A 24,917-nucleotide genomic window follows, 5' to 3' on the forward strand; every position below is an offset into this window, starting at 1 on the left:
TCCCCCAACAGAACAGGAATTTGTGTGTTTACACACACAAATCCCCAATGCTGGCTCTCGTGCACGCGATCGCACTCACCAGCCACGCTCATTGGGTCCTGCCGCCGTGCAGCGGGCGCGCACAAGCCCTCTGGCGGCTTCTAAAGGTAAAGCCGTACTTGTACGGGGTTTCACCCAGGAGAGTCATTGTGCTGCAGTATATTTACGTGAGCCGGTTTGGAACTGGTTAAAGCCTCATTAACCACTTGCCAACTTAGAAATACAATGGCAAAGTTGTCTGGGGGCATGCATGCTGATTGGTGGGTTCCGTGGACTCTGTCTGGCACCTGCCGATCCTTCAGTACAGAGGGAGAATGGCGGTTTGCCTATGTAAAGCAGGGACACGGATATTTGCCTTCCTCTAGTAAAAGCACCTCCCACACTGTAAAAACACCAGCTAGGTACACGGTTAACCCTTTTAACGCCACTGATGTTAACCCATTCCCAGCCAATGTCATCAGTACAGTAACGGTGCATATTTGTTAGCACTGATCACTGTATTGGTATCGCTGGTCCCAAAAAGTGTCAAATCTGCTTTGCCACAATAATGCAGTCCTGCTATAAGCTGCTGATCGCTGCCATTACTTAAAAAAAAAAAAAATCATCCCACAATTTGTACACCAACTTCTCCTCAAAGCAATCTATGCTTGGCCTAAATTGTGACAGACGGCTATACATCTATACACTTTATTTGTTATGTGTTTTTATAGCAGTAAACATTTTGGAAAAAAATAAATAAAAAAAAATTGGTTTATTTGCGCTAGAAACCAAAAAAGAGGTGATCAAATACCACCAAACAAGCTCTATTTGTGGGGGAATAAAAGATATAAATTTTATTTGGGTACAGTGTCACATGACCATGTAATTTGCAGCTAAAATAACGTAATGCCATATTTTAAAAAAATGGCCTGGTCATGAAGGTGGGTAGTCTTAACGCCAATACTAAAGCATATTGATGTTATAGGAGCGTTTGGTAAGAGTTAGAAATTTAGAGTGTGAACAAGCTTGCCTCTGCTGATTTCCTGCACATTCCTATTGGCCAATAAGGGTGTCCAGCATAGTGATGATCCAGTAGAAATGTGTGTGTGTGTGGCGCGGTTCTGAGTGGCGGGCTCCCAACACTTGTCACTGCCCTCATTCTGAAAGGCAAAGTTTTTTTTTTTTTTGTGTCTGGAAATCCCAAATCTATTTGTGTGTGTTTGATGTAGTAGTTTTGCTGTCGGCTTAGCTTTTTGCTAAACTAACAATTTCCACACAAAAAAACCCCCATTAAACCAGATATCTTAACTGTTGTGCTATACCGTGCTCCCCTCCCCCCCCTTTTTTTTTTTTTTTTTTTTTTAAACCACTTCAGGTCCCGCCCATTGTCGTCATATGTTGTCCACAGCATTTCTTGTTTAGCTGGACAAACTTGATTTTATTTCTAGGGGCTATTTGGCTGTTGTGTTTACTGTTCCCCCCCCCCCAATATATTGCAGATGTTCCTTATGAGTGCTAGCTTCCAGTGTCCTATGTTAACCCTACGTGCCTGAAATAATGCCATGGTCGCTTGCTGCTTCTACTTCTTGAATTCCGCTCACGCTCCTGTCAGAATAAATTGATCAGCTGCTGATCAAGAAAGATCTTCCAGCATGTCGCTTCAGCAGCAGCTGATCAAATGATTGACTTCCCTTGAGCGAAGACGGAAATCCACTGTTTGTAATTGTGCCAGTCCCTGCTTAACCAGCCAAATTTCAATCGCAGTATGGCCAGCTTTAAGGATAAGTTCACCTTTCATAACATGTTACACCCGTATTCAATCGGCAGCCCCTATTGTGACAGTTGGCAGGGTATCTTCTTCCAGCACTTGCTGTCGCAATTTTATAAACCAGGTGGAAATGCGGGGCTCTGCCCTCCAGCTGCGGCGTTCATTCTGTGAATGAGAGAACTACAACTACCATCAGTTGCAGCTTATGGCTTGTAGTTCTCAATGAACTTACTAGGGTGCCTAGAGCTCTAGTAGTTGATTTTTTTTTTTTTTTTTCCTGCCATTCAGTAACTGCCTGCCCATAAGAGGTACGGGCAGACAGCTACACTGACAGTCTGGAGGAGCCTGACAAGATCACAGGTGTTTGTTTTTGTTTTTTTAACCTGCAAAAAGATGTGCATTTTTATACCAAGGTGAGCTTCACCTTTTTAAGAGGGGAAACCTCAACACTGGCTCCTGCAGTAAAGCCATGGAAATAGCTGCCATATAAAGCATGTGCAAACATTAGAGATATGCGTCTTTATTAGGTAGCTATAGCTCGCGTTAAAATTTTGTTTGCACTTCCCTATTAAAGTACATTACTCTATCGGGGTTAGGGGAGTTACAGGGCCGCTGATTTGAATGTTATCAGTTTTCCCATATCCAGGAACCATATAGACTAAATACAGATTTTTTTTTTTTTTTTGGTAATTGTTAACTTTATAGCAAACTTTGCAGCTCCTTTTTATTGCTGGTTGTATTTTCATTTAGGTTGAAGTTCCTCTTAAATCGCACCTATTACCAGAACAATGTCCCATAACCAGTCTGCTTCTTTAGACTTATAAATGGTAGTAGAAGTAATTCTAAAGCCTTGATTGAGGAAGTCTTGATTTGGCAGTTGGTCACATTTGGACAGTTGGACTCGCCCCCGCATGTAGTCACATGGCCATTCTAAACTTTGATGTCTCCATGTTTCTTTATTAGACAGTCACATAGCATTGATTTACAAATCTACAGTACATTCACCTCATTTCCCATCTTCAAAGTGCTTACATGCACATGCACACATTTTTGGACCAGTTTAGACAATAGTCCATTAACTTACCAGCATGTCTTTGGAGGGTGGGATGAATCCTGGAGTACTCAGAGGAAACCCGCACAGGGGAAAATATACAGTCCGAATTTATTTGGTCACGTTTCTAGCAGTGGTAGATTTCTGCATCACCAATATGGACCATGGCAGCACAGTACATACACCACATGTTTCTGATTGTCTGTCAGTAACGCATTCCCATAGACTTAAATGGGTTGTAATGTGTTTTTTTTTTTTTCTAAATAGGTTCCTTTTAAGCTAGTGCATTGTTGGTTCACTAACTGAAGCAGCCAAAGTTTTGTTGGGAAGGATACTATAAATAGATTAGCAAAGAGCTAAACTATTCACAGAACAGCTCTGAGAGTCTCTGCCCATGTGGAGTGGGGGTATATGTCTTTCCTCCAATCATCTGTCTTGGCTGTATGCCAATAATCCCCTCCAAGTGTTGAACAGAAAGAGAAAAATCTCCAACACAATCTGAACTTTCTAAAGAATATATAAAGGTGAAGACAGCACATATACATGTAATACTTGAAGATTCGTTTGATCCGAGGCTGTTCACTTCTCTAGGTATATGAGAGTTTACATCCACTTTAAAAGGGTTGTAAAGGTTTGTTTTTTATTTTCTAAATAGGTTCCTTTAAGCTAGTGCATTGTTGGTTCACTTACCTTTTTTCCTTCGATTTCCCTTCTAAATGTATTTTTTTCTTTGTCTGAATTTCTTACTTCCCTTTTTCTCCTCAGTAAGCTTCCCTCATCATCCGAGCCATTCTGGCCGGGGGTTAGTCAGTCAGAACAGCTTACCGGGGAGCAACAGGAAGTGAGAAATTCAGACAAAGGGGGGGGGGGAACATTTAGAAGGGGAATCAAAGGAAAAGGTAAGTGAACCAACAATGCACTAGCTTAAAGGAACCTATTTAGAAAATAAAAAACAAACCTTTACAACCCCTTTTAAAGTGGATGTAAACTCTCATATACCCAGAGAAGTGAACAGCCTTGGATCAAACAAATCTTCAAGTTTTACATGTATATGTGCTGTCTTCACCTTTATATATTCTTTAGAAAGTTCAGATTGTGTTGGGAGATTTTCTCTTTCTGTTCAACACATGGAGGGGATTATTGGCATACAGCCAAGACAGATGATTGGAGGAAAGACATATACCCCCACTCCACATGGGCAGAGACTCTCAAAGCTGTTCTGTGAATAGTTTAGCTCTTTGCTAATCTATTTATAGTATCCTTCCCAACACAACTTTGGCTGTTTTTATCATATGTGAAGGAGAACTTGTCAGGAGTTATCATGCTGATAACCGAAGAATGGAGCAGGAGACAGCTACGGGACATAATGCTTTGAAGAGAGATAAGAAAATGCTGCAGAAATGCAGTATCCCGTGGGTACACCCCTCACATTTTTGTGAATATTTTAGAATATCTTTTCATGTGCCAACACTGAAGAAATTACACTTTGCTAAAATGTAAAGTAGTGAGTGTACAGCTTGTATAACAGTGTAAATTTGCTGTCCCATCATAACACGCAGCCAATAATGTCTAAACCCCTGGCAACAAAAGTGAGTACACCCCTAAATGAAAATTTCAAATTGGGCCCAATTGGCCATTTTCCCTCCCTGGTGTCATGTGACTTATTAGTGTTACAAGGCCTCAGGTGTGAATGGGGAGCAGTTGTGTTAAATCTCGTGTTATTGCTCTCACTTTCTTATACTGGTCACTGGAAGTTCAACATGGCCCCTCATGGCAAAGAACTGAGGATTTGAAAAAGTATTGCTCTACATAAAGACGGCCTAGGCTATAAGAAGATGGTTGCCAAGACCCTGTAACTGAGCTGCAGCACAGTGGCCAAGACCATACAGAGGTTTAACAGGACAGGTTCCACTCGGAACAGACCTCGTCATAGTCATCCAAAGAAGTGGAGTGCACATGCTCAGCGTGATATCCAGAGGTCGTCTTTGGGAAATAGTCAGGTGGGTTGGGGGGGCACAGCCTGTCAGTTTTTTTTTTCCTGACAGGATTCCTGGCCGTGTGTACAGGGCTTGAGGCCGGGTTCACACCTATGCGAATTGAATGTGCGTTTCCCCCCATTCATAGCAGGAGAATGTGACTGTCTCTCTATGGAGCCGGTTCACATATCTCCGCAGCGGGTGCGGTGTGCCGGAAAAACGTGTGGCTTTTTTTTTTTGCTTTTTTCAGGTTGGACTTCAGCCCAAAATTCGGTCTGAAATCGGACCTGAATCGGTGAACCCGCACGCACCAGACCCCCTGCTGTGAGCCGCATGTGACTACAATGTGAACCCGGCCTAAATTTCAGGACTGGTAGACAGAGATGCAAATAATTTTGACAGGAGAAACCGATCCTTTATGTGTATAATAATGTTGTATTGAGCTGTAGAGGTCCTTTTTTTATATATGCCATTTTGTTTTAATCTAGGTCCCCCTGGAAACCTAGACTCTCGTATAACTTACTGGTAGCATGCTGTGGCAAAATAAACTAGGCATTGCAAGCTGCTAGCTTGTAGTTAATGAGTGACCATAACTGATTTCAAATTCAGTAATTTGCATACCACCTGCTTTGTAAAGTGCTCTGTCAAAACAGTGACGCTCACTACATAGCCCGTGCACGCTTTTCTTGATTGCATGCACCATGAAAAGATGTGTGTTTGTGTTTGTGTGTAAAACTGGAGGAAGGCCAGGTTTATTGGCGATTATACTCTGTGCAGAAGTCTTTATCTATAAGTCCTGGTGAGTTGTATTTGCATGGATAATACTAGGTAGTTTCATTCAGGGTGGATTTGATTTAAATCACTAGTAAAAAAGCTTGCTTTAAATTGATTCGCTTTTTAAAGAGCAACTGTCATCTTTGTCCCAAAGCAGCTCCTTCTATGACCTGCTGTTGACTCAGACGGTCCCATTCACTTTAATGGGACCGCTGGTGATGCCGCAGTAACACAACAAGGTGAGGGACGCGATGGCAGCGGGTGAGTGGATGCCCGCTAACAGGCGCTGCCATGATGGATCTAAAATGACAGGTGCTCTTTAAATGTAAGGACTTATTCTTGCTGGTAGTTAGAAACTCTAATATTTGCAAACAAAATTAAGGTTTCCTATTTAGAATAATCTGTCAGGTTAGTAAAACGGCAATATCAGAACTGATTCAATCATACAGTTTGTAGTGTACATAGATGTGCGAAACAATGGGATAAAGGAATATTCCAGAACTTTGTTTTATCTCATGGTTACTGTAAAAATTGTGTGAATGCAGTGCATGTTGTCTCAGCTTGCAGATCTTGGATCAATTGAATGAGTTTATCAAAATAGAAATATTGCAGAATATTTAGCCTTATGCTATATAACTAAGCTCTTTCATGCTGAAAAAAAACTAAATCAATACATCTTAAATAAACTATCTTCAATTAGATTTTTACTCCAAAAGCATTTTAAAAATATCAAAATAAATTGGCTAAAAATCTTATATCCACCTCTTATTGTTGCAATAGAGAACAAGTCCAGAAACACGCTTTGCTGCTTGCGATCCCGGAAACATGGGGGGGAAATGAGCCAAAGCAAGCATGGCATTTTAATTTCCCTTTTTAATGGCAACACACACACACACGTAAGACAAATGCGATTGTCTCACAACACGAAAATAGTTGCAGTAGCGACTTTGAATGAATGGGCTGCTCTTTGCTGTAGCACAACAAATGCGTAAAAAGGGAGAAGGCTTTCGCGTTGTGAAGGTGTGCATGCTGCAGAAATCTCCCCCCACTCCCTCCCACAAAACTACTGTAAAATAAGTTATACTTGTTTTTAATTGAGTGAAACTTGTATAGATTGTGATGCTGTCGTTGGCTATGTAGTGAACTGCATTTGGAAATCCTGGAAAATTCTATGCAATATGGCACCATTTGGAGTTACTAGTCTGAGGCATTTAAAGCCAATATGTCGGCAACCTTAAACTGGAATATTGGATATGGATGTTGATGGCCTTTTGATATGATTCTCTTGATGCAGCAGTATGCTAACCTTCGAATGCATGTGCAGTAGTACCCAAAATAAGTGGTGTCCTACCCCCCCCCCCCCACTTGTAATAGAAGTCCCTAGCTACCTCCTGGAGGAACCTTGGTTGAAAAAGGCTTTTCTAGACAGTCGGTATGTCTGTGCTCTATAAAGACACTTGTGCCTGGTTTTTACTCATAAAGTTGTATAAGCGGTGTCTGTTCAGGTCAGAAAATTGCAGCCATGAATCTAAGTTTTAAGTAAGCGTTGGCTACATTTAAAATTCCAGATACTGTTGGTTATAATAAATGTTTGTCTTAATTTTTTTACTTATTTAGCCTCGGGTGTGTATTTCCTTCTGTACCACTTACTATACATTTTTGGATAAGTAGCCAAGTACAAAATTGCTTGGTCTTGGTAACCGTTAAAGGAGACCTCAAACCGGCAGAGTTATTGTCCTTCATCTTTGTTTTACCAGCAGATTAACCAGCATTAAAGTAGAAGAAAATGCTAGAATAACTATTTTTTTTTTTTTTTTTTTTTTTAACCTTGCCTCCCTATGCTTAATGCTTACGGGTTGTAAGAAATCTTAGAAGAAAAGTAATAAAAACGGTATTTACACCGAGTGTTCAAATGATCAAATGAAAGGTATCACAAATCGTAAAACACCCATTTCCTGGAGGAAATATGCAGGATCTAATTTATAAATCCTCCAATATAACGGCAGAGATCACTACCTGGTATGCATGCTGGAAATAAGTATATACCGTAGTTCCAAGAGCAAGCATTGCATGAAGAAATGCCACTTGTAGACAAATGGACCACTTGGTGTCTCAAGTAGTATCTGCAAGAGGACAGACTTGTTAGGATAAAAAGAGACCACCTCTTTCTCTTTGTCAGAGTAGTGAAGAAAAGCTAGAGGCTTTTTTTTTCTAATTCTGACTCGGTTTGCGAGTGACTCGCAAGACGAGCAGAATTCACGCTAAATAGGCCTGCAGTACCTCATTTGGCCTGAGGTGCGGGGCGCAGAAGCCAAACAGAGCCAAACATTGGCCTGCAGTACCTAATTTGGCCTGAGGTATAGGGGCGCAGGAAACGAGTGCCCCACCTCTGGCCGCATTCGGTATTGCATCCCATTGGTCAATGCGGAACATTTTTTTTAGTTTCCATTGACTTTAATGGGAAAACTCGCTTTGATATGTGAGTACTTTGGATTACGCGCATTCTCCTGGAAGGGATTATGCTCGTAATCCGAGGTTTAACTGTATTGATATTTCATACATAGGGTTCATGCACACTGCAGTTCAAAAAAAGCTGTTTTTACAGGCTGTTTCAGCTTTAAGAAGCTTGTGCTTTTTTGTGCTCCTTGTGCATTTTTTTAAATTCAGCTCCTTCAAGCTCCTTTTTGAGCATGAGAGTTTTTTTTCTTTATATTAAATTTAAAAAGGCTTGTTAACGCAGGTTCTCTGGCCCATACAGTGTGAATGAGTTCTAATTTGGCAGGAGTCAGTGAGTGGCCCTGAATGTTCAGGGCTACACACCTGTCAAATAAGGATCAGGGTGGGAAGGGGTTAAAAACCTCCACATTGAGCACATGCTCTTACTAGAGACAGGCGATAGAAGGTGTTTGTGTGTGTATATATAGATTTAAAGGAGAAGTACACTTTAAAAAATATAATTAATGCACATCTCTTTGCACGTAAAAAAATTTGCATTTATTTATTACTTGGACCTTGTAAAGCGGGGATTGCAATTGGAGGACCTCCAGCTGTTGCAGACCTGCAAGTCCCATGAGGCATAGCAAGAGTCTGACAGCCTCAAGCATGACACCCAGAGGCATGATGGGACTTGTATCTGTCTGCTCCTACCTGGTACGAGCAGCAGATGCACACTGACAGGAATAGATTTAGGTATCAAGGCACTGAACAGTGCAATGGTAATTTATTGAAACTATAAGACCGCCGCAAAGTCGGGTGGTACTTGTAGTTTCTCATTCACATGGCACTGTGAATGAATGACGTGGGCAGAGCCCCACACAGCCACATTCTTTTTAAGCAGTGACAATGGGCACACAAAGAAGAAGGGGCCTGCTCTCACAGTCTCTGGGGAGGGGGGCTGGGAGAGGCTGCAGCTGCTGGAACATGTTACACCCTAAATACGGATGGAACGTGTAACCTGTTCCAGAACTAGAACCTATCCTTTAACATGCAAACTTGATGTGTCTGCTTCTGTGGGTGCCAGGGCTACTTCAGATAAGATGGTGTACTTGGGCCTCATGCACACTGGGTTTTCTCCCAGATCTTCGGAACACCTTTTTCTCCCGGGAAGAGAAAAGGCATGTAAAAAAAAAAAAAAAAAAAAAAACATGCCTAAAGCTGCATTTTGCAAGCGCATTAAAGAGGTTGTAAACCTCCATTTTCAAGTTGTACCTCTAGGTAAACCTATAATAAGGCTTATCTATAGATACATTAAATATCTCCTAAACATGCGTAGTTTGGGAGATATTTACTTTGTACTGTGCCAAAGATGTCGTTGGCACATAAGCTGTAAAGAGACGGCCCTCTGTACCTTTTTTCTTTACCGGCGAGTGCCGTGACTGGCAGCTCCCAGGCGCATGCACATGACTGGCCAGTCACAGAGCTGGAGTCCGTGGCCCGGAAAGAAAGAGCATGGATGCGACTTCCAGCAGTGACAGTGTTGGCTTTGATTGCAGGTAAGTGTCACATAATGTGCTAGTATGCGATCCATACTAGCACATTATGCTTTTACTTTGCAGGGAACAAAAAGGAGTACAGCTTATTAAGGTTTACTTCCGTCTTAAGGTGCATCCCTTTTTTTTTTTTTTTTTTTTTTTTTTTTTTTTTTTTTTTTTTTTTGCGCCATTGTTCATTCCATTGGTCAGAACATTAATTTGACCATTAAAATTAATGCTCCCAGCATGCAACTTTCTGCTGAAACGCTCCTCTCCTGAACGCGTAAATGTGTGTGGGTTTTTTCTTTTTGGTCTGTATTTTCCTTTTTTTTTTCCCTGTTGCCTCTAAATATTTGTAAATGCCTATGTGCACATGGACACATTTGCTAACGTGGAGGGGCATTTGGAGAAAAGTTCAAACTGCGTTTTTGATGCCCAGTGTGCAGAAGGCCTCAATGGGCAGTGACTTGTTCTGTACATGGAGGGGTAAAGTGCTGGAAAAGGGGTTCATTCAAGGAATTTAAAGTGGTTGTAACAAAATATAAAACGTAAAAAAACAAGTTCATGTTTTTTTTTTTTTAAGGTATGATGTATAGCACTGTGCTTTGTAAACTTGATATGAATAATTTTCAATAAAAATTATTGAAAAAAACTTCTATACATCTGCTCTAAAAGCCATAATGTCATGGATCATTTTGAGGTTGAGATGAGAGGCAGGGGGCCCCATAGTGGTAAGGACCAAAGTATCCCCCAATATCATGTTCTCTCAAGTTCAGTGACCATAGGATTACGGTTTATAAATCCTAATTTGTTACAAATTTAAATATATTTAGTTTCTTACAGTAAGCTATGACTCGGTGTCTAGTCGCTGTATTACAAATGCTGTTGTTGCATAACAGAATTTCCCCTATTCAGCAGTACTTTTAGCAATACATAGCTGCATTTGTATCCAAAGGGACTGTTCTTTTTTTTCTTTTTTTTTTTTTTTTGGCATATAGTACTCAAATGGATTCTTCATTTCATTCACTGATACAGCATTGTAGTCTAGCGATTTCTGGTAATATGAAATGTTTCGCTTTATAGACCTGGCATAGGCTTTGATGTGAGGCTTGTAATACTTAAAGCGGAGCGTCGCCCCAAAAGGCCCCCGCCCTCCCATTTAAAATGGAGCTGTGGGGAGCAGCGCTCTGATTTTTGACAGGTACCCACTCCAACTCCAACCACCAAGGCCAGGGATATGCAATTAGCGGACCTCCAGCTGTTGCAGAACTACAAGTCCCATGAGGCATAGCAAGACTGACAGCCAAAAGCATGACACGCAGAGGCATGACGGGACATGTACTTTTGCAAGAGCTGGAGGTATGCTAATTGCATATCCCTGACCTAGGCGATCGGAAGTGGAAGTTCTCCTCACTTTTGCAGTCCTCTGGAACATGTGACAGGTCCCAGAAGACTGCAGTGTGCTTTGCCGCTCATGAATGCCCAGTGGGCACCCATCTGTGAAGCCGCAAGCTGTCACAGCCAGGTGCCCATAGTATGAATGCTGGGGAGAGAGAACACAGGGTGAAAACGGCTGACCGCAGCACTTGATTGTTGGATAGGTGAGTGACTGTTTTATTAGGTCAGCAGCTACAGTGTTTTTTTTTTTTTTTTTTTTTTGTAGCTGCTGACTAAATTTTTACATGGGAGACTGGAGCACCTCTTTAGAGACCATTCGCACAGGGGTGATTTGTCAGGGGCAACAGCCGCCTGACAAGTCGCGTCCTGTTCTAATTATTAGAACCATTCTAATAGCGATGCAAGTCGCTCCAGATTCGAAAAAGGTTATTGTACGACTTTGGGGGCGACTTGCATGGACTTCTATACAGAAGTTCTATACAGAAGTAATTTTGCAAGTCGCCTCTGAAGTAGTCTTCAGGTCGCCTTGCCGAGTCGCCCCCAAAGTCGTGCCACCCCAAATATCCGTTGCTCACTTCCATGGAAGCAGGCACAACCCAACCATTTTAGATTTTTCTCTATCTGTAAATAAAAACCTTAAATGCTTTTTTATATAATTAACTTTTTTTTTTTTCTTCTTCTTGGCAGGTATGAGAAATGAGTGTTGGCAGGAGAAGATTAAAATTGGTGGGGATCCTAATGATGGTAAACTTCTTCATCTATGTCATTGTCGAAGTTTCAAAAAGCGACAGCCAAGACAAAGGTGGAAAAGGACAGGTTCTCTTGCCACATGGCAAATTCTGGAAAAAATATACAGCAAGCAATGCTTTTTGGAATAGGGAGCAGCAAAAGCTGGACAGATTGTACAATCCAATACTCAACATGCTCAACAATGTTACAGTGGAAGAGATGGTGTCTTTCAATGCAAGTCTGCTAAACTCCTGTGAAATGGACACAAATATACCATCTGAAATAAAAGACTTTGGCAGCTTGCCAGACAGATTTAAGGATTTCCTTTCTTATTTAAGATGTAAGAATTATTCCCTGATTTTGGACGAGCCGGATAAGTGTAAAGAGAAGCCCTTTTTGCTACTGGCCATAAAGTCCTTGACACCACAGTTTGATAGAAGACAAGCCATACGAGAATCTTGGGGAAAAGAGATAAAATTAAACAACATGACTGTTGTACGGGTGTTCCTTCTTGGACAAACTCCAACCGAGGACAATCACCCAGATCTTTCAAGTCTGATTAAATATGAAAGTGACATGTACAATGATATCCTCCTTTGGAACTATAGGGATACTTTCTTTAACTTGACTCTTAAAGAGGTTCTCTTCCTGAAGTGGGTCAGCCATTCCTGCGCAGACGTCCAGTTCATTTTTAAAGGTGATGATGACGTTTTTGTAAATACCCATCAGATCCTGGATTACTTGAAGATGTTATCGGCGGAAAAAGCCAAAGATTTATTTATCGGGGATGTGATCAAAGATGCTGGTCCCCATAGGGACAAGAAGCTGAAGTACTACATTCCTGAGAGCCTTTATGAAGGCTCCTACCCACCGTACGCTGGCGGTGGAGGCTTCCTCTACTCTGGCAATCTGGCATTAAGACTCTACAATGCCACTTCTAGGGTTCTCCTTTATCCTATAGATGACGTATATACTGGAATGTGCCTGGAAAAACTTGGGCTAGCTCCAGAGAAACACAAAGGGTTCAAGACGTTTGATATAGAGGAGAAACATAGGAATAACATTTGCTCTTATTCTAACTTAATTTTAGTCCATCCAAGGAAGCCTCAAGAAATGATTAAGATTTGGTCGCAGTTACAAGACTCTAGTTTAAACTGTTAGACAAAGAGTGGAGGCCTTAGGCCTTGCCGAAGGAGTTCTAATTTTTGCACTGCTAATGTTGTGCGAGCTTGTGCTAGGAGTACATGTCTTTGTCACACAGAATGTTTCCAAAGACTTTGTCTGCTTTATGTAACCAGAGTCTTTGCTTAGCCTGAAGTCTGTTAATGTTTATGGTTTTTTTTTTTTTTTTTTTTTTTCGTTCTGATGCATTCAGTCTTAAGTTATAGTTTAAAAATTTACATGTGTGGACAGGATTTCCAGAAGCTTTTACATACGCACACATTTGTTTATTTGGATAGTACTTCCATTTTATTGGGATCACTGGTTTGCCAAGTTGCCTAATTTTCATGCAAGAGAATTGTGCAAGCTATAGATGTATGTAGAAGTACAAATGATAGCGGTTGTAGTACAAAGTTTTATTCAGCATACAATGTCGCACAGTTTTTAGCAGACCATGATCTTTATCAAGCCAATTCTACATGAAGGAAGCAGTATCCTGTACATACAGGGATCAGGCAGGAAAGGAAGACACATGCATAATCATAACATCTAGACAACAAATGACCATTTTTAAAGAAAAATTATACATGGAGAAAGAAGTGTACAGACATTTCATCAACGAAGTCCATGGGGGGGAAAAAAAAAGTTGTAGTAACCACTCAATCCATACACAATTATATTGGTGTACAGAGAATATGTATCTAAAACCTACCTATTCCTTTCTTTAGGAGCTGTATGCAATCCCCCACCTCTGGGGTTTGGGAATATGATCAATTGTCCTATAACAGAATCATGTGGACAGTTAGACAAAAGTGTCTTGCTCCAAAGGAGGCGTATCTAATGCTGTGAGGTTCTAGCGCTCACCATTTTGTGCTTGCGCCAACTTTTTTTTAAAGCTACGTGAGCGAGCTATTAAATATACCAGATATGCAGACTGGCACATCAAAAAGTGAGAGCGAAAATTGTATGGAGCCATCATAATGATGGATAACAGGTCCCTTATTGCCTGGGCATTCAGAATAGGGCAGGCAAAGATAGGAACCCTTTTGTTCATATTCCCATCACACATGTTCCTGGATTAAAGGCTCTTCTGTAGTGGGTGCTGCAGTGATCACCATCTGGACACTGGATATATCGCAGAAAAATACACATGCTCACACGCACCATGGATCTCAGATTGTAGTCCAAAGCTTTTATTGCAGAAAGATCTCATAACAGGATAAGTGCAACGTAACGGAGCCACGCAGTACCCCCTTCGTCAGGCATACAATTTGAGATCCATGGCATTCTGGTGAACATGTGCATTTATCAAAGATGGGAACCCTTCTTACAAGTGCCAAGTAATGTAATTGGTTGTGTTTTGACTGGGACAAAGTCTGCCCAAATCGAACTGTCCAGGGTCTGTTTCCTACGAAATGCTTGCATCTTGGAGAATGCCAATTGCAATGTATTCTCACATATGTGATACTGGCAAACAAAAGGTGTTCTATTTGGTATATGCTTAATTTTCCTAGTTTTAGCTCCCCATTTCTTGTTCTAAAGGTATACTTGGATGTTCCCCCTCTTTTCAAAATGTTGACACCTGCAGTTGGCATATATGTGTTTTCGCCTCCTTGTTACTGACTAGTCCCACCACCCTGAGCGTTTGATTGCAGACAATAGATCTTAAAACAGTAGGGGGATGAAAGCTCTAATATGAAAGGAGTTGATTACGATCAGTGGCTTTCTTGACAAGATCAATTGGTAACGTGGATCCAGACAGTTGTACAGTGGTATCCAAAATAAAGAGTGTGACTAATGTCAATGTAGTAATCTCCTCAGCCATGTTTATCTTGTCCTGAAATGATAGGAGGGACTCGTAAATATGCATGCATTCATTAGCAAAAAGATGCAAGAAAAAAGGGTCCTTTGCTTGCTGGAAGGTACTGGTCACATTGTAGCTTTTTTTTTCTTTCTCTTTGACAGACGGCAAAGTCCATATTTTCACATTTTTGGCAGTCTCTTTAGAGCCGGTTCACACTGGGGCGACTCGTCAGGCGGCTCAGATGCCTGATGAGTCGCGTCCCATTCTATGCAATAGAACCGTTCTAATAGGAGCAACGCAAGTCGCTCCGACTTAGAAAAAGGTTCTTGTATGACTTCGGGGGCGACTCGGGGCGATTTGCATTGACTTCTATACAGAAGTCATTTTGCTAATCGCCTCTGAAGTCGTCTTCAGGACGACTTGCAGAGTCGCCCCCGAAGTCGTGCCGCCGCAGTGTGAACCGGCTCTTAGAGAAGTGGTTTCCCCAAACATTTAGTCACATCTCCCTGTGTCACAGTATCATTGATACCTGAGCTACAGTTGGATAGTGTTTTTTTTGTTCAAATAAACTTTGTTTAGAAAACACTAATGGCACACATTTCTTGCCTTACAATGGCGTTATGACTATCGATGGACCAAGGCTTCAAACCAGTTTTTTGGGTTTTTGTTTTTTTCACCAATGGGGGGGGGGGTGGCATGGGGTTGTTAATGTAAAAGGTTTATGTGCCTTTCTGTTCATATCCCGATCTACCAGCTAATTTATATCATGCGGCAGCTGCAAGCTGCTTCTTGACCAACATTTCCCCTTGTGCTGCTATCCCAACTCCTATTCCCCATTGATTGTCTCTCAACTCTATCATACGTGAGCATGAAGGTTATCTGGAAGGATTTGCACCTGTTGTGTGAGAAGGAAAAGTTAGCTTGAAACAGATGGAGTTGAGAGCAGAGACTCTCTTTGGTATTTATGTTAAATGTTTATCTGGGCCAATAAATTCTGCAATTTCTTACCCTTGTTTAGACCTGTTGTGGTCACTTTATGAAGCTTGATTATATCAGAGGAGTTTGTTTATATGTGTGTTTTTTTTTTTTCGTTTTTTTTTATAATGGCATGCTGCTTAGAAAACACAATTGTTATATTTGTACAGAGTTAAATTCTGCTGCATATTCTCTGTAATGCAGCACCCTATACGTTTTTAAGTTATATTTTTTGAAGGGATGGGGGGGTGAAATGGCAGGAATTTTATTGGAACATGATTTGCAAAGTGCATGCTAATAACAAGTGTAGGAAAAGGGTAAAAATCACACTTGTGGCATGATCACGTGACTTGGTTCTTCACCAGTAGCTTTTTTTTTTTTTTTTTTTTAGTGTACCTGTCAAAATGAGAGATTTCAAAACCTATCCGTATATATCCTAGTGATGTGTATACCTGCTTTTGAAGGAAGTTGGAGGACAAGAGTGTCCTGCTTCAGTACCCAGAAGTCTGTTATGTGTTAAATAATAAGCCACCCATTGCTGAATTCCCCTTGTGTTTGCCCAGAGTTAAAATAGTGGCTTTGTTTAATTTTTTTAATATACCTTAAGGCCTGGTTCAAACCTGTGCATTTTCAGTTTCGTAGAAACATATTCTACAGTCCATTTTTATTTTTTTTTTTAAACATGATTTTCTATTGGTCACGTTCACATCTGTGCATTTTATGGAAAGGACCAAGGACTTGCATTTTGAAAAACTCAAAATGCACCTGGAATATGCAACTTGCATATTCATCACAAATTCATCATTTTAGCTCTAGTAAAATTATTTGTTTGCACATTGTGAAACAGTATAACCTTTTTCTTAAAATCTGTTCTACACCAAAATCTGAAGTTTTTACTGGGATTGACGCTTCAAAAAACCATTCATGCTTCTAGTTTATGGGATTGCATTTATTGTTGGAGCCAAGTCAGAGTGTGAAGTCTCCAAATATTGGCTGCACACTTTTAAATATGCAGTGATTTTATTTGGCATGTTATGGCCCTTTCACACTGCTCTGTAGCAAGTGTTTCAGATGTGTTTCCTGTGCATTTCTGGTGCGTTTTTTTTTTTTTTTCTTCACTTAAATGCAAATCATGGTGCGATTTTTAACTGCAATTTCAATAGGAGTCTGTGCCTTTGGTGTGGTTTACAAAACCACACTAAAGATGCAGCATGCAGGACATTTCAAAATGCGTCACACCTAAAACGCAGTGGTATGAGGAGTCCCATAGGAAACCTTTTTCTTGCAAGTTAAAAACAAAGAAAAAAACATACGAGTGTTTAAAGGGCCCTTAAGGGGTCTGTTCTGTTCGAAGTATTGGTATTTTGTGTCTGTCCCATTCTCCATAATTGCTGTATTTTCCAGTTTCAACCTAGAGTTCTGCGTTAAATGAACAGCGAGTTCTGATGCACAAAACTCCAGCATTACAACTTTTTGGTGCTCTATGTGACACGTCATTGTAGTTTTTGGCAGTGGGTCAGCAGCTAATATGGCAGCCTTGTAATAGGACTTTTGAAAAACAAAATAGTCTGTCAATCACTATGTAAGGGAAGGTGTTCTGCTCTGTTGAGTTCATATGACCTTTCATTAGTAAAAAGCAAACAATTTAATTATTTTTCACTAACTTGACCTCCACAATGACCCTTTCCTTCAGGAACAAAGTACAGACTACCAGTGCTGAAATAACCGTGCTTTTTATGTACTGCTACATTTGCATACAGCAACACATATTAGGGGGCAAACCATAGTAATCACACTGTTTTCTAACCAGTCCAATTGCCGCCTTCTAATGATCCTCAGCCAGCAATGTCTGTGGGAACTCCATAGACAAAAGCCATACATGGCTGATAGACTGTTACCTAATGTCTGTGTGCACATTTACTCCTTTAAATATAACCGTATCCGAGTCCTAAAGAAACGTGGGATCGTGTAAATTCTGCAAAATGTAGGAGACTTGGTTAAATTAGTTTACAGTCTTATGTGACCAGAGCTGGAAAGATCCCTAAAGCCTGGGATAGATGGGCTTACATTTGGAACCATTACTGTTCATGTCTGTAGAAGCATTAATATACAGGCTCCTGAACTGAGCATGAGTTTGTCTAGTCATATATATGAGCAGGTTTTGAATAGACCACCTCTTCTTTTTTTTTTTTTCTTTTTTTTTCCTCTGTTCTTTTCCTTTTTTCTTTCCATGGTTTTCATTCACTAACTGCTAGTTTGTGTGTTACCACATGTAAATAAACCTATTGACATCTAAAAATGGGCAGTCCTCATTCCTGACTTTGTTTTTGGAGGTGCACATTCCAGGTCCTTAAAGTGTCACTAAAGGAAAAAAAATGTTTTGCTGAAATGACTGTTTACAGGGTATAGAGACATATAATAGTTAACTGATTCCTTTTAAAACTAGATAAAAAACAATCATATAATGTACCTACAGTTTAGTTTCGTTTTTGCTGTTGTTTCCTGGTTCTCTGATGTACAGAGCCAGAGAGCCAATAGAGGGCAGCGATGCTTTGTCTAAAACCCCTCAGCACCAATCCAGTTTCGTTTTACAAACTGTAATCACACCTCCTTGATTAGTCACCACAGTGAGAACTCTCCCAGTACTGTGGTGATCAGGAAACGGACAACCAGGAAGTGTCCAGAACAGAGAGGAATTACAGCAACATCAAAGCAAAAATGAACAATGAGGACATGAAACCAGGACTGCAGTAAGGTAAAGGAAGCTATTTAGCTAAAAAAAAAAAAAAAATCCTTTAGTGACCCTTTAACTACTTGGGAAGTTAAAGCATATGCATGGTTTGGTATCCTCAGAAATTTTAATATACCGGTAGGTGTCCAGTTCTTTTACTTTCCCTGGACGGTCCATCTTTAAAAATATTACCGTATTTTCCAGCGTATAAGACGACCTTTTACACTGTCAAAAACTGGGGGTCGTCTTATACGCCGGGTGAAGCAGCTGCCCGATGGCTATCAGCCCGCCGGGTGCTCTGTAAAGCTGTATGTATTCAGTATTATGCGCCGCTCAGCCAATCCGCCAATGGCGCATAACACTGAATACAGCTTTACAGAGCACCCGGCGGGCTGATATTCATCGGTCAGCTGCTTCGTTTTTTGAACAATGGTATTGCCGCACAAGGGGGGGGTCGTCTTTTATGCTGCCAAATGGGGCTCAGGGAACTTCTGATGTTCAGGCAGGGCTGGCCAATAACCAACTTTTACTGTATTTTAATAATCCTCTTTTGACAGACTTTGGTCAGCATGATCAGCTGATTTAATTTAATGGATTACAGCAGCAGGTTTGGGGGGACATTCTACCACATATAGAATACATGCTTAATTGTAGGTCTATACTGTATCAAGAAGTTTATAATTTAGGTATGATTTTTCTACTAGTGAACAGATCAAAGCACATTGTAGCTGTATTAAAGGGAAATCCCGTGCCATACAGACATTCAATTTCGACAATTCCATCTTCTCTCTGGACCAGCCAGCTTTTCCATCCTTGCCTTTTTTAATGTTTTGAAATCCATGTGCATATGGAAATCCCTGACTTGGAGAATAATATCCATTCCAGATGCATGGGCCAAGCATGGTGGCCTTTTTAAAGATATTCTGTTTTGTCCAGATTAGACTTTTTGTAAGCAGGCAACATAGGAATGAATACTTCCCCCCCTGAATGGTAAACTTCGGTTTGCTGCCATAGGTGCCCAAAACCTGACCATGGGGGAATCATGGGTTACTGCACCTACTTTCCACAGTGCAGTACTAGGAACCAATATACTTTATTTTATTTAAAGCAGGGCTAGGGCCGCAGTAAGGGCCTAATGCTGCTTTTAATTTGGCCCTATATTGTAAGTGTTTATGTCACTTAACCAGACAATACTAGCTACAATATGCTAATATCCCATTTATATGATTGCACTGACTAAAAGCTCAATTGTGAAATCTAGAACGATCATTGGTCATAATGATTGTTATTTTCAGCTCTCGTGTCTGGAAATAAGATCTATTCATGGCAAATAAAGCATATGGTACAGTTAAATGAATTGAGCCTTACAAATCTTATGTGAATGAATACATTCTCGTGTACTCTGGTCAAAAGCAGCACGCCAAGGTCACTTATTACTGAACTGCCTTTATTTCCTTTTCATACAATTCTATGCTAAGTAAACTGCTTCATTAGCACACTTTTAAAAATCAAAAGGCTGGCCTCATCTTCGTAGACTGTCTGTCTAAATGTTGGTATAGGTACAACGGTAGATGGAATTGGGCCTTTGGGCATATGTATCCTCTTTAAAAAAAAAAAAAAAGTTATAAATAAAAAAAAAACAATGTTTATTCTACGTCTGTATTTGGTTATAAAACGGCATTTTAAATATTTGACATTCTCAACGTTTTTTTTTTTTTAACTACATATGAAATGATTGTGTAACAAAATTGCCTTGGCAGTCAAAAAGACTGGTCTTTAAAATGTACCGGTGTCCTACATTAGAGGAGTCAACCATTTGAAAGGGTTTAATATTCATGAAAAAAAAGCCATTTTGTTCATTAGGTACTACAGAAAAGTGAGTATCGTATTTTCCAGCGTATAGACTACCCTTTATACTTAAAAATATCCCCCAAAAATCAGGGGTTGTATTATACGATGGTATGTACTGTATGCAGAGTCAGCCTGTGTTCAGTCTTCCGCCTATCACGGATGTCCTCTTGTCCTCGGATTCCTTGTTTTTTCTTGAAGGCTGAATCCCGATTGGTTGCTCTACACACAGCAGCTCTAATGTTTCATTGGTCCTTCGCTATCACTATGGATTCGTATGGAAAACAACCTTGAGTGTCCCGAAGCAAAGTTTAGAAGAGCGGTGTATTGTCCCGACACTTGTTCCCCATTGCCCGAAAGGAGCAGAGAATACATTTTTCAATAAATTGCCAGCATGATTTTGCTTTGTATCCCTTCTTCGATTCCTATTTTATTTTTCTTCTAGTCAGACAGGTTGTTGCAGTTATGTTGGTGAAAAGGACCTTTAAATTCGTTCTCCATTTTCAGATCTTTTATGTTTGTGTGTATATATAGGAATATAAGCTATAAAACACATGCAGCAGTACGTGGGGCGGTATTTACAGTTTTTTTGTTTTTTTTTCATGCCGTAAGTCTAAAAAGGTCAGTCCAACTGATGTCTGTTTTTTGTGTAGCAGTCTGTTTCTTGAGAATTTTTTTTTTTTTCTTTTGTGTAATTTGTTTTTATTACAACTACTGAGATCACTTAAACTACCACATTTGGTCATTGAAAACCAATGTTTCAAGCCGATCAGTTTCTATGACATTAGGTTGGCTACAAAGCTGTTGGTTTTTATATATTTTCTCCAATTCTGAAACTTGAAGGATTTGGGATTATTGTCTCCCACTCCCCATAATTACAGTTAACAGTACAACTGGTTTAGCGCACACTGTAACTGAAATGTTTAAAAACACTACTCAAGTCATGTTTCTGGTGTGCGGGGACAGCCCTGCCTGCTTCATGCCGTGATCCATCCTGGCATTACCAAAAACAATATTCCTGGAATGCTGGTCATGTGATGTCGACAAGCTTTCTTTTTCCCAGCATTTGGCTCCCTAATGTCTGTTTTTTATATTTTGGAAGTCTCAAGAGGCTGGGAAATGAGGAAGTATTCTCTCGTGCACTCATCACAGGACATTCACACCTTATTGTGGACCAGGTAGTGGTACTAGAAGGTCTAGAATGTCGTATATATGAAGTTGACGGTCACGGAAAATTTATTTTTGGATAACGGGTGCACCTGTGAACTTCTGCCTTGGAGCAACCCTTTTGATGAAGAAGCATCTGCTGAAATTTCTTCAGAAGCCTGTACTTGGAGAGTCGGTCTCCCGTTTTTTCCTTAATGGTGACTTCTGCCAACTCTACAAGATACAATAGTGATGTATGGATCAGTGAATAAACCATTACGCACAGCTTGGGATACATAGATCAACATTTCCAGAGGTGTTGACTTCTGTAGAAACTTCAACAGATGATTCACCTTCACTAAAACATGTTTAGCCCCATGGACAGGGGGAAAGTACAGTTACATCTGTTTTTTAAATGGTTAGTGCACCTCTTCAGAAAAAAATGAAAAGGTGCACACACACCCTATATCCCTCCACCCCATGGTCACAGCTGTACTTATATCTGTGTGTGATGAACTGTCAGTGCCCACGCAGCTGGTTTCACAGTCAAGGATTTAAATCTCTGCTCTTCTCCCCTCCATTCTGCAGGGCTTCCAGGATGGATCAGAGTGTTTCTCTGTGCTGGCACTGACCAATCAGAACCACTCTCATCACTCCCAGGAGCCCTGCAGAAAGAAGGCAGAGAAAAACAGTTTTCATATTCATGGCCAGCTCCACTGACTGCTCATCACCCACAGAAGTACAGTAGTGGCTGGCAGGGGTCTTTTTTTTTTTTTAAAGAGGGGTATTCATTTTTTTATTTTATTTTTTGTTTTAAAACCATATATAATGTTACTGTAATAGTTGACAATAGTGCTGTTTCACAATTTCCAAGTGCCCATATTTCTATTTATTGAAATGTAAAAAAAAAACTTTTTTTTTGTAAATTCGTCTATGTAGCACATTATTTGTACATAAGGCTTTTCTGTTGACTATTTAACGTTGCATGATTTATTTTTATTTATTTTTAATTGCCTGTAATTTTGAGTTTGAATATAGTCAATAAAAACAAATTATTAATATTTTTCCCAGCAATGGCAAATCTATATTCTGACTACAGTGCTCAGAGTCGGGGAGGAAAAAAAAAAAATGAAATAAATGATCGCCCTTCCTCACCCTCTGCCTTCATCACACCACTATAGATTGCAAAAGGAAAACTTATGTAAAGTTTAGAGTGCTTCTCTGGGAGAACTGGTCATCCCTGGCTTTAGACATCATCCAATTTAATATAACTAAAGCCTCATGCACACGATCAGACTTCAAACAAACTTTTCCGTGGATTTTTGGCCGTGAACTTGGGATGCATACACATGACAGGACTTTTTCAGCAAACTTTTCCAAAATCACATGTTTTTTTCTGCTCTTTACCGCCACCCTTTGGTCAACTTCTGCTATTGTTGGTTGATTTTAACATTGGTTCTGAGAATGCGTGTTTGTACTTCAGACTAAAGTCCGATGGATTTCTGTACATGCGGCAGGACTTTTGTTGCCGAAAAGTTTGTCCGTTTTGCAGAGCGAACTTTTGTTCGATGGAGCGTACACACGCTCAGATTTTTTTTTTTTTTTTGAAGACCTGCGAATTTTGAAGTTTGTTCTCAAAGTCAGACCATCTTTTTGGGGCTTAAGAGTAGCACAGGTAATTTGATGCATACAATTTTAAACAATTAGTGGAGTATGCAGTTTCTGTAACGCCTGCCCCAGATTTTTGTGTTTCAGGGTGGCTCCTCTTCTCTTGCAGCCGCCTTTTGGAAACACCCTTGTATGTAGGGACTAGAGTTGTGTGTATAAATAGAAGCACTAATGACGCTTCCCTTCTCAATGCTAATAGACTGGTTGGAGATTGCACTGTCCACTATAAAAAAAATTCCTGTGTCCAATGTACGTTTCAGGGAAGCAACACTAGAGAACAAGAGCCAGCCTCATTGAAAGTTGTAAATTGCAAATGCTTGGGTAGAGAATTTTAACAAATGGTTTGCTAGGGAATATTTAATTTACTGTGCTCAAACTATAAAAAAAATGCTGAGGGTTTAATACTAAACCCCTGAAGGGCTGCAAGTAATATTCAGTGTATATGACACGGCAAGCTGTCAGATTGCAGTCATGTAACAGGTCAGAGTCTGCAAACATGCTAGAGAAGTTGTTAAAGTGGATCTTCACTGCACCTTGGCACCACAAACACGATTACATTTTCAAAGCAAACACCCCCATCCAGCCTCCCATGCTTTCAGGTTTTTTTTTTCTGGAGCAATCCCTTTTAAGAACAATTGTCCTGTCTATTTACTAATGCTAGCAGCATGGGAACTAAAAATAATCAGTGACTGGGAGGGTGAAGTTCCACTTTAAAGACTGCAGATGTGCTTGAGGATATGGACATGGACTGGGAACAGCTTTCCTGAGACTGTTAGAAATGAATCTCGATTACAGGCCCTTTACAAATAAATGCTCCCTACAGATGCTTAAAAATTTGTGGCAATTGTGCCACTTTGATCTTTTATAATGGATATTGATGAGAGGGATATCTAGAGGGGGGGGGGGGGTAAATAGTCAAGGGATAAACCGAACAAGAAAGGATGATGGTGTGAAACTATACTTACTAGCTCAGTGTAAAGAATAATTTTCCTTCACTGGCTTGAGTAAGTAGGTGCTAATAGGCCACACGTTGGGCACCAGGAATTTAAAGTGTGAAAGCAAGAGGTACGATTAAAGGCTAAAGCCACCTTTTAAGGCTGGCTGAAATAAGTGTTGGGTGGTTATGGATTCCCTCTATTTATTTATTTCATATATACCGTATTTATCAGCGTAAACCATGCACTTTTTTTCCCCTTAAAATCAGGGGGAAATTGTGGGTGCGCGATATACGCCGATCCCCGCCTTCTCCGACATTGTCCGAGCCGAGTGTACTGTGCACTCGGCCACGCTCGGCTCCGCCCGCAGCCTACTGAGATCACTTAAACTACCAGATTTGGTCATTGAAAACCGATGTTTCAAGCCGATCAGTTTCTATTACATTGGCTACAAAGCTGTTGTTTTTTATATATATATATATATATATATATATATATATATATATATATATATATATATATATATATATATATATATATTCTCCAATTCTGAAACTTGAAGGATTTGGGATTATTGTCTCCCACTCCCCATAATTAAAGTTAACAGTACAACTGGTTTAGCGCACACTGTAACTGAAATGTTTAAAAACACTACTCAAGTCATGTTTCTGGTGTGCGGGGACAGCCCTGCCTGCTTCATGCCGTGATCCATCCTGGCATTGCCAAAAACAATATTTCTGGTATGCTGGTCATGTGATGTCGACAAGCTTTCTTTTTCCCAGCATTTGGCTCCCTAATGTATTTTTTTATATTTTGGAAGTCGCAAGAGGCTGGGAAATGAGGAAGTATTCTCTCTGCACTCATCACCGGACATTCACACCATATTGTGGACCAGGTAGTGGTACTAGAAGGTCTAGAATGTCGTATATATGAAGTTGACGGTCACGGAAAATTTTAATTTTTG

General features: G+C 40.3%; 1 protein-coding gene across 1 annotated transcript in view; it reads left to right on the plus strand.

Annotated features, from left to right (window-relative positions):
• The window catches only part of B3GNT2 (UDP-GlcNAc:betaGal beta-1,3-N-acetylglucosaminyltransferase 2), a 44,553-nt gene extending 29,820 nt beyond the window's left edge, over positions 1 to 14,733 (plus strand). Inside the window, exon 2 of the mRNA XM_040351209.1 lies at positions 11,644 to 14,733. Within this exon, the coding sequence (XP_040207143.1) occupies positions 11,653 to 12,846 (1,194 nt within the window). The 5' untranslated portion in view covers positions 11,644 to 11,652 and the 3' untranslated portion in view covers positions 12,847 to 14,733. The remainder of the gene's footprint in view (positions 1 to 11,643) is intronic.
• Positions 14,734 to 24,917: the final 10,184 nt, after the last annotated feature.

Source organism: Rana temporaria, chromosome 4 (genome assembly GCF_905171775.1).
Source record: "Rana temporaria chromosome 4, aRanTem1.1, whole genome shotgun sequence".
Lineage (NCBI taxonomy): Eukaryota > Metazoa > Chordata > Amphibia > Anura > Ranidae > Rana > Rana temporaria.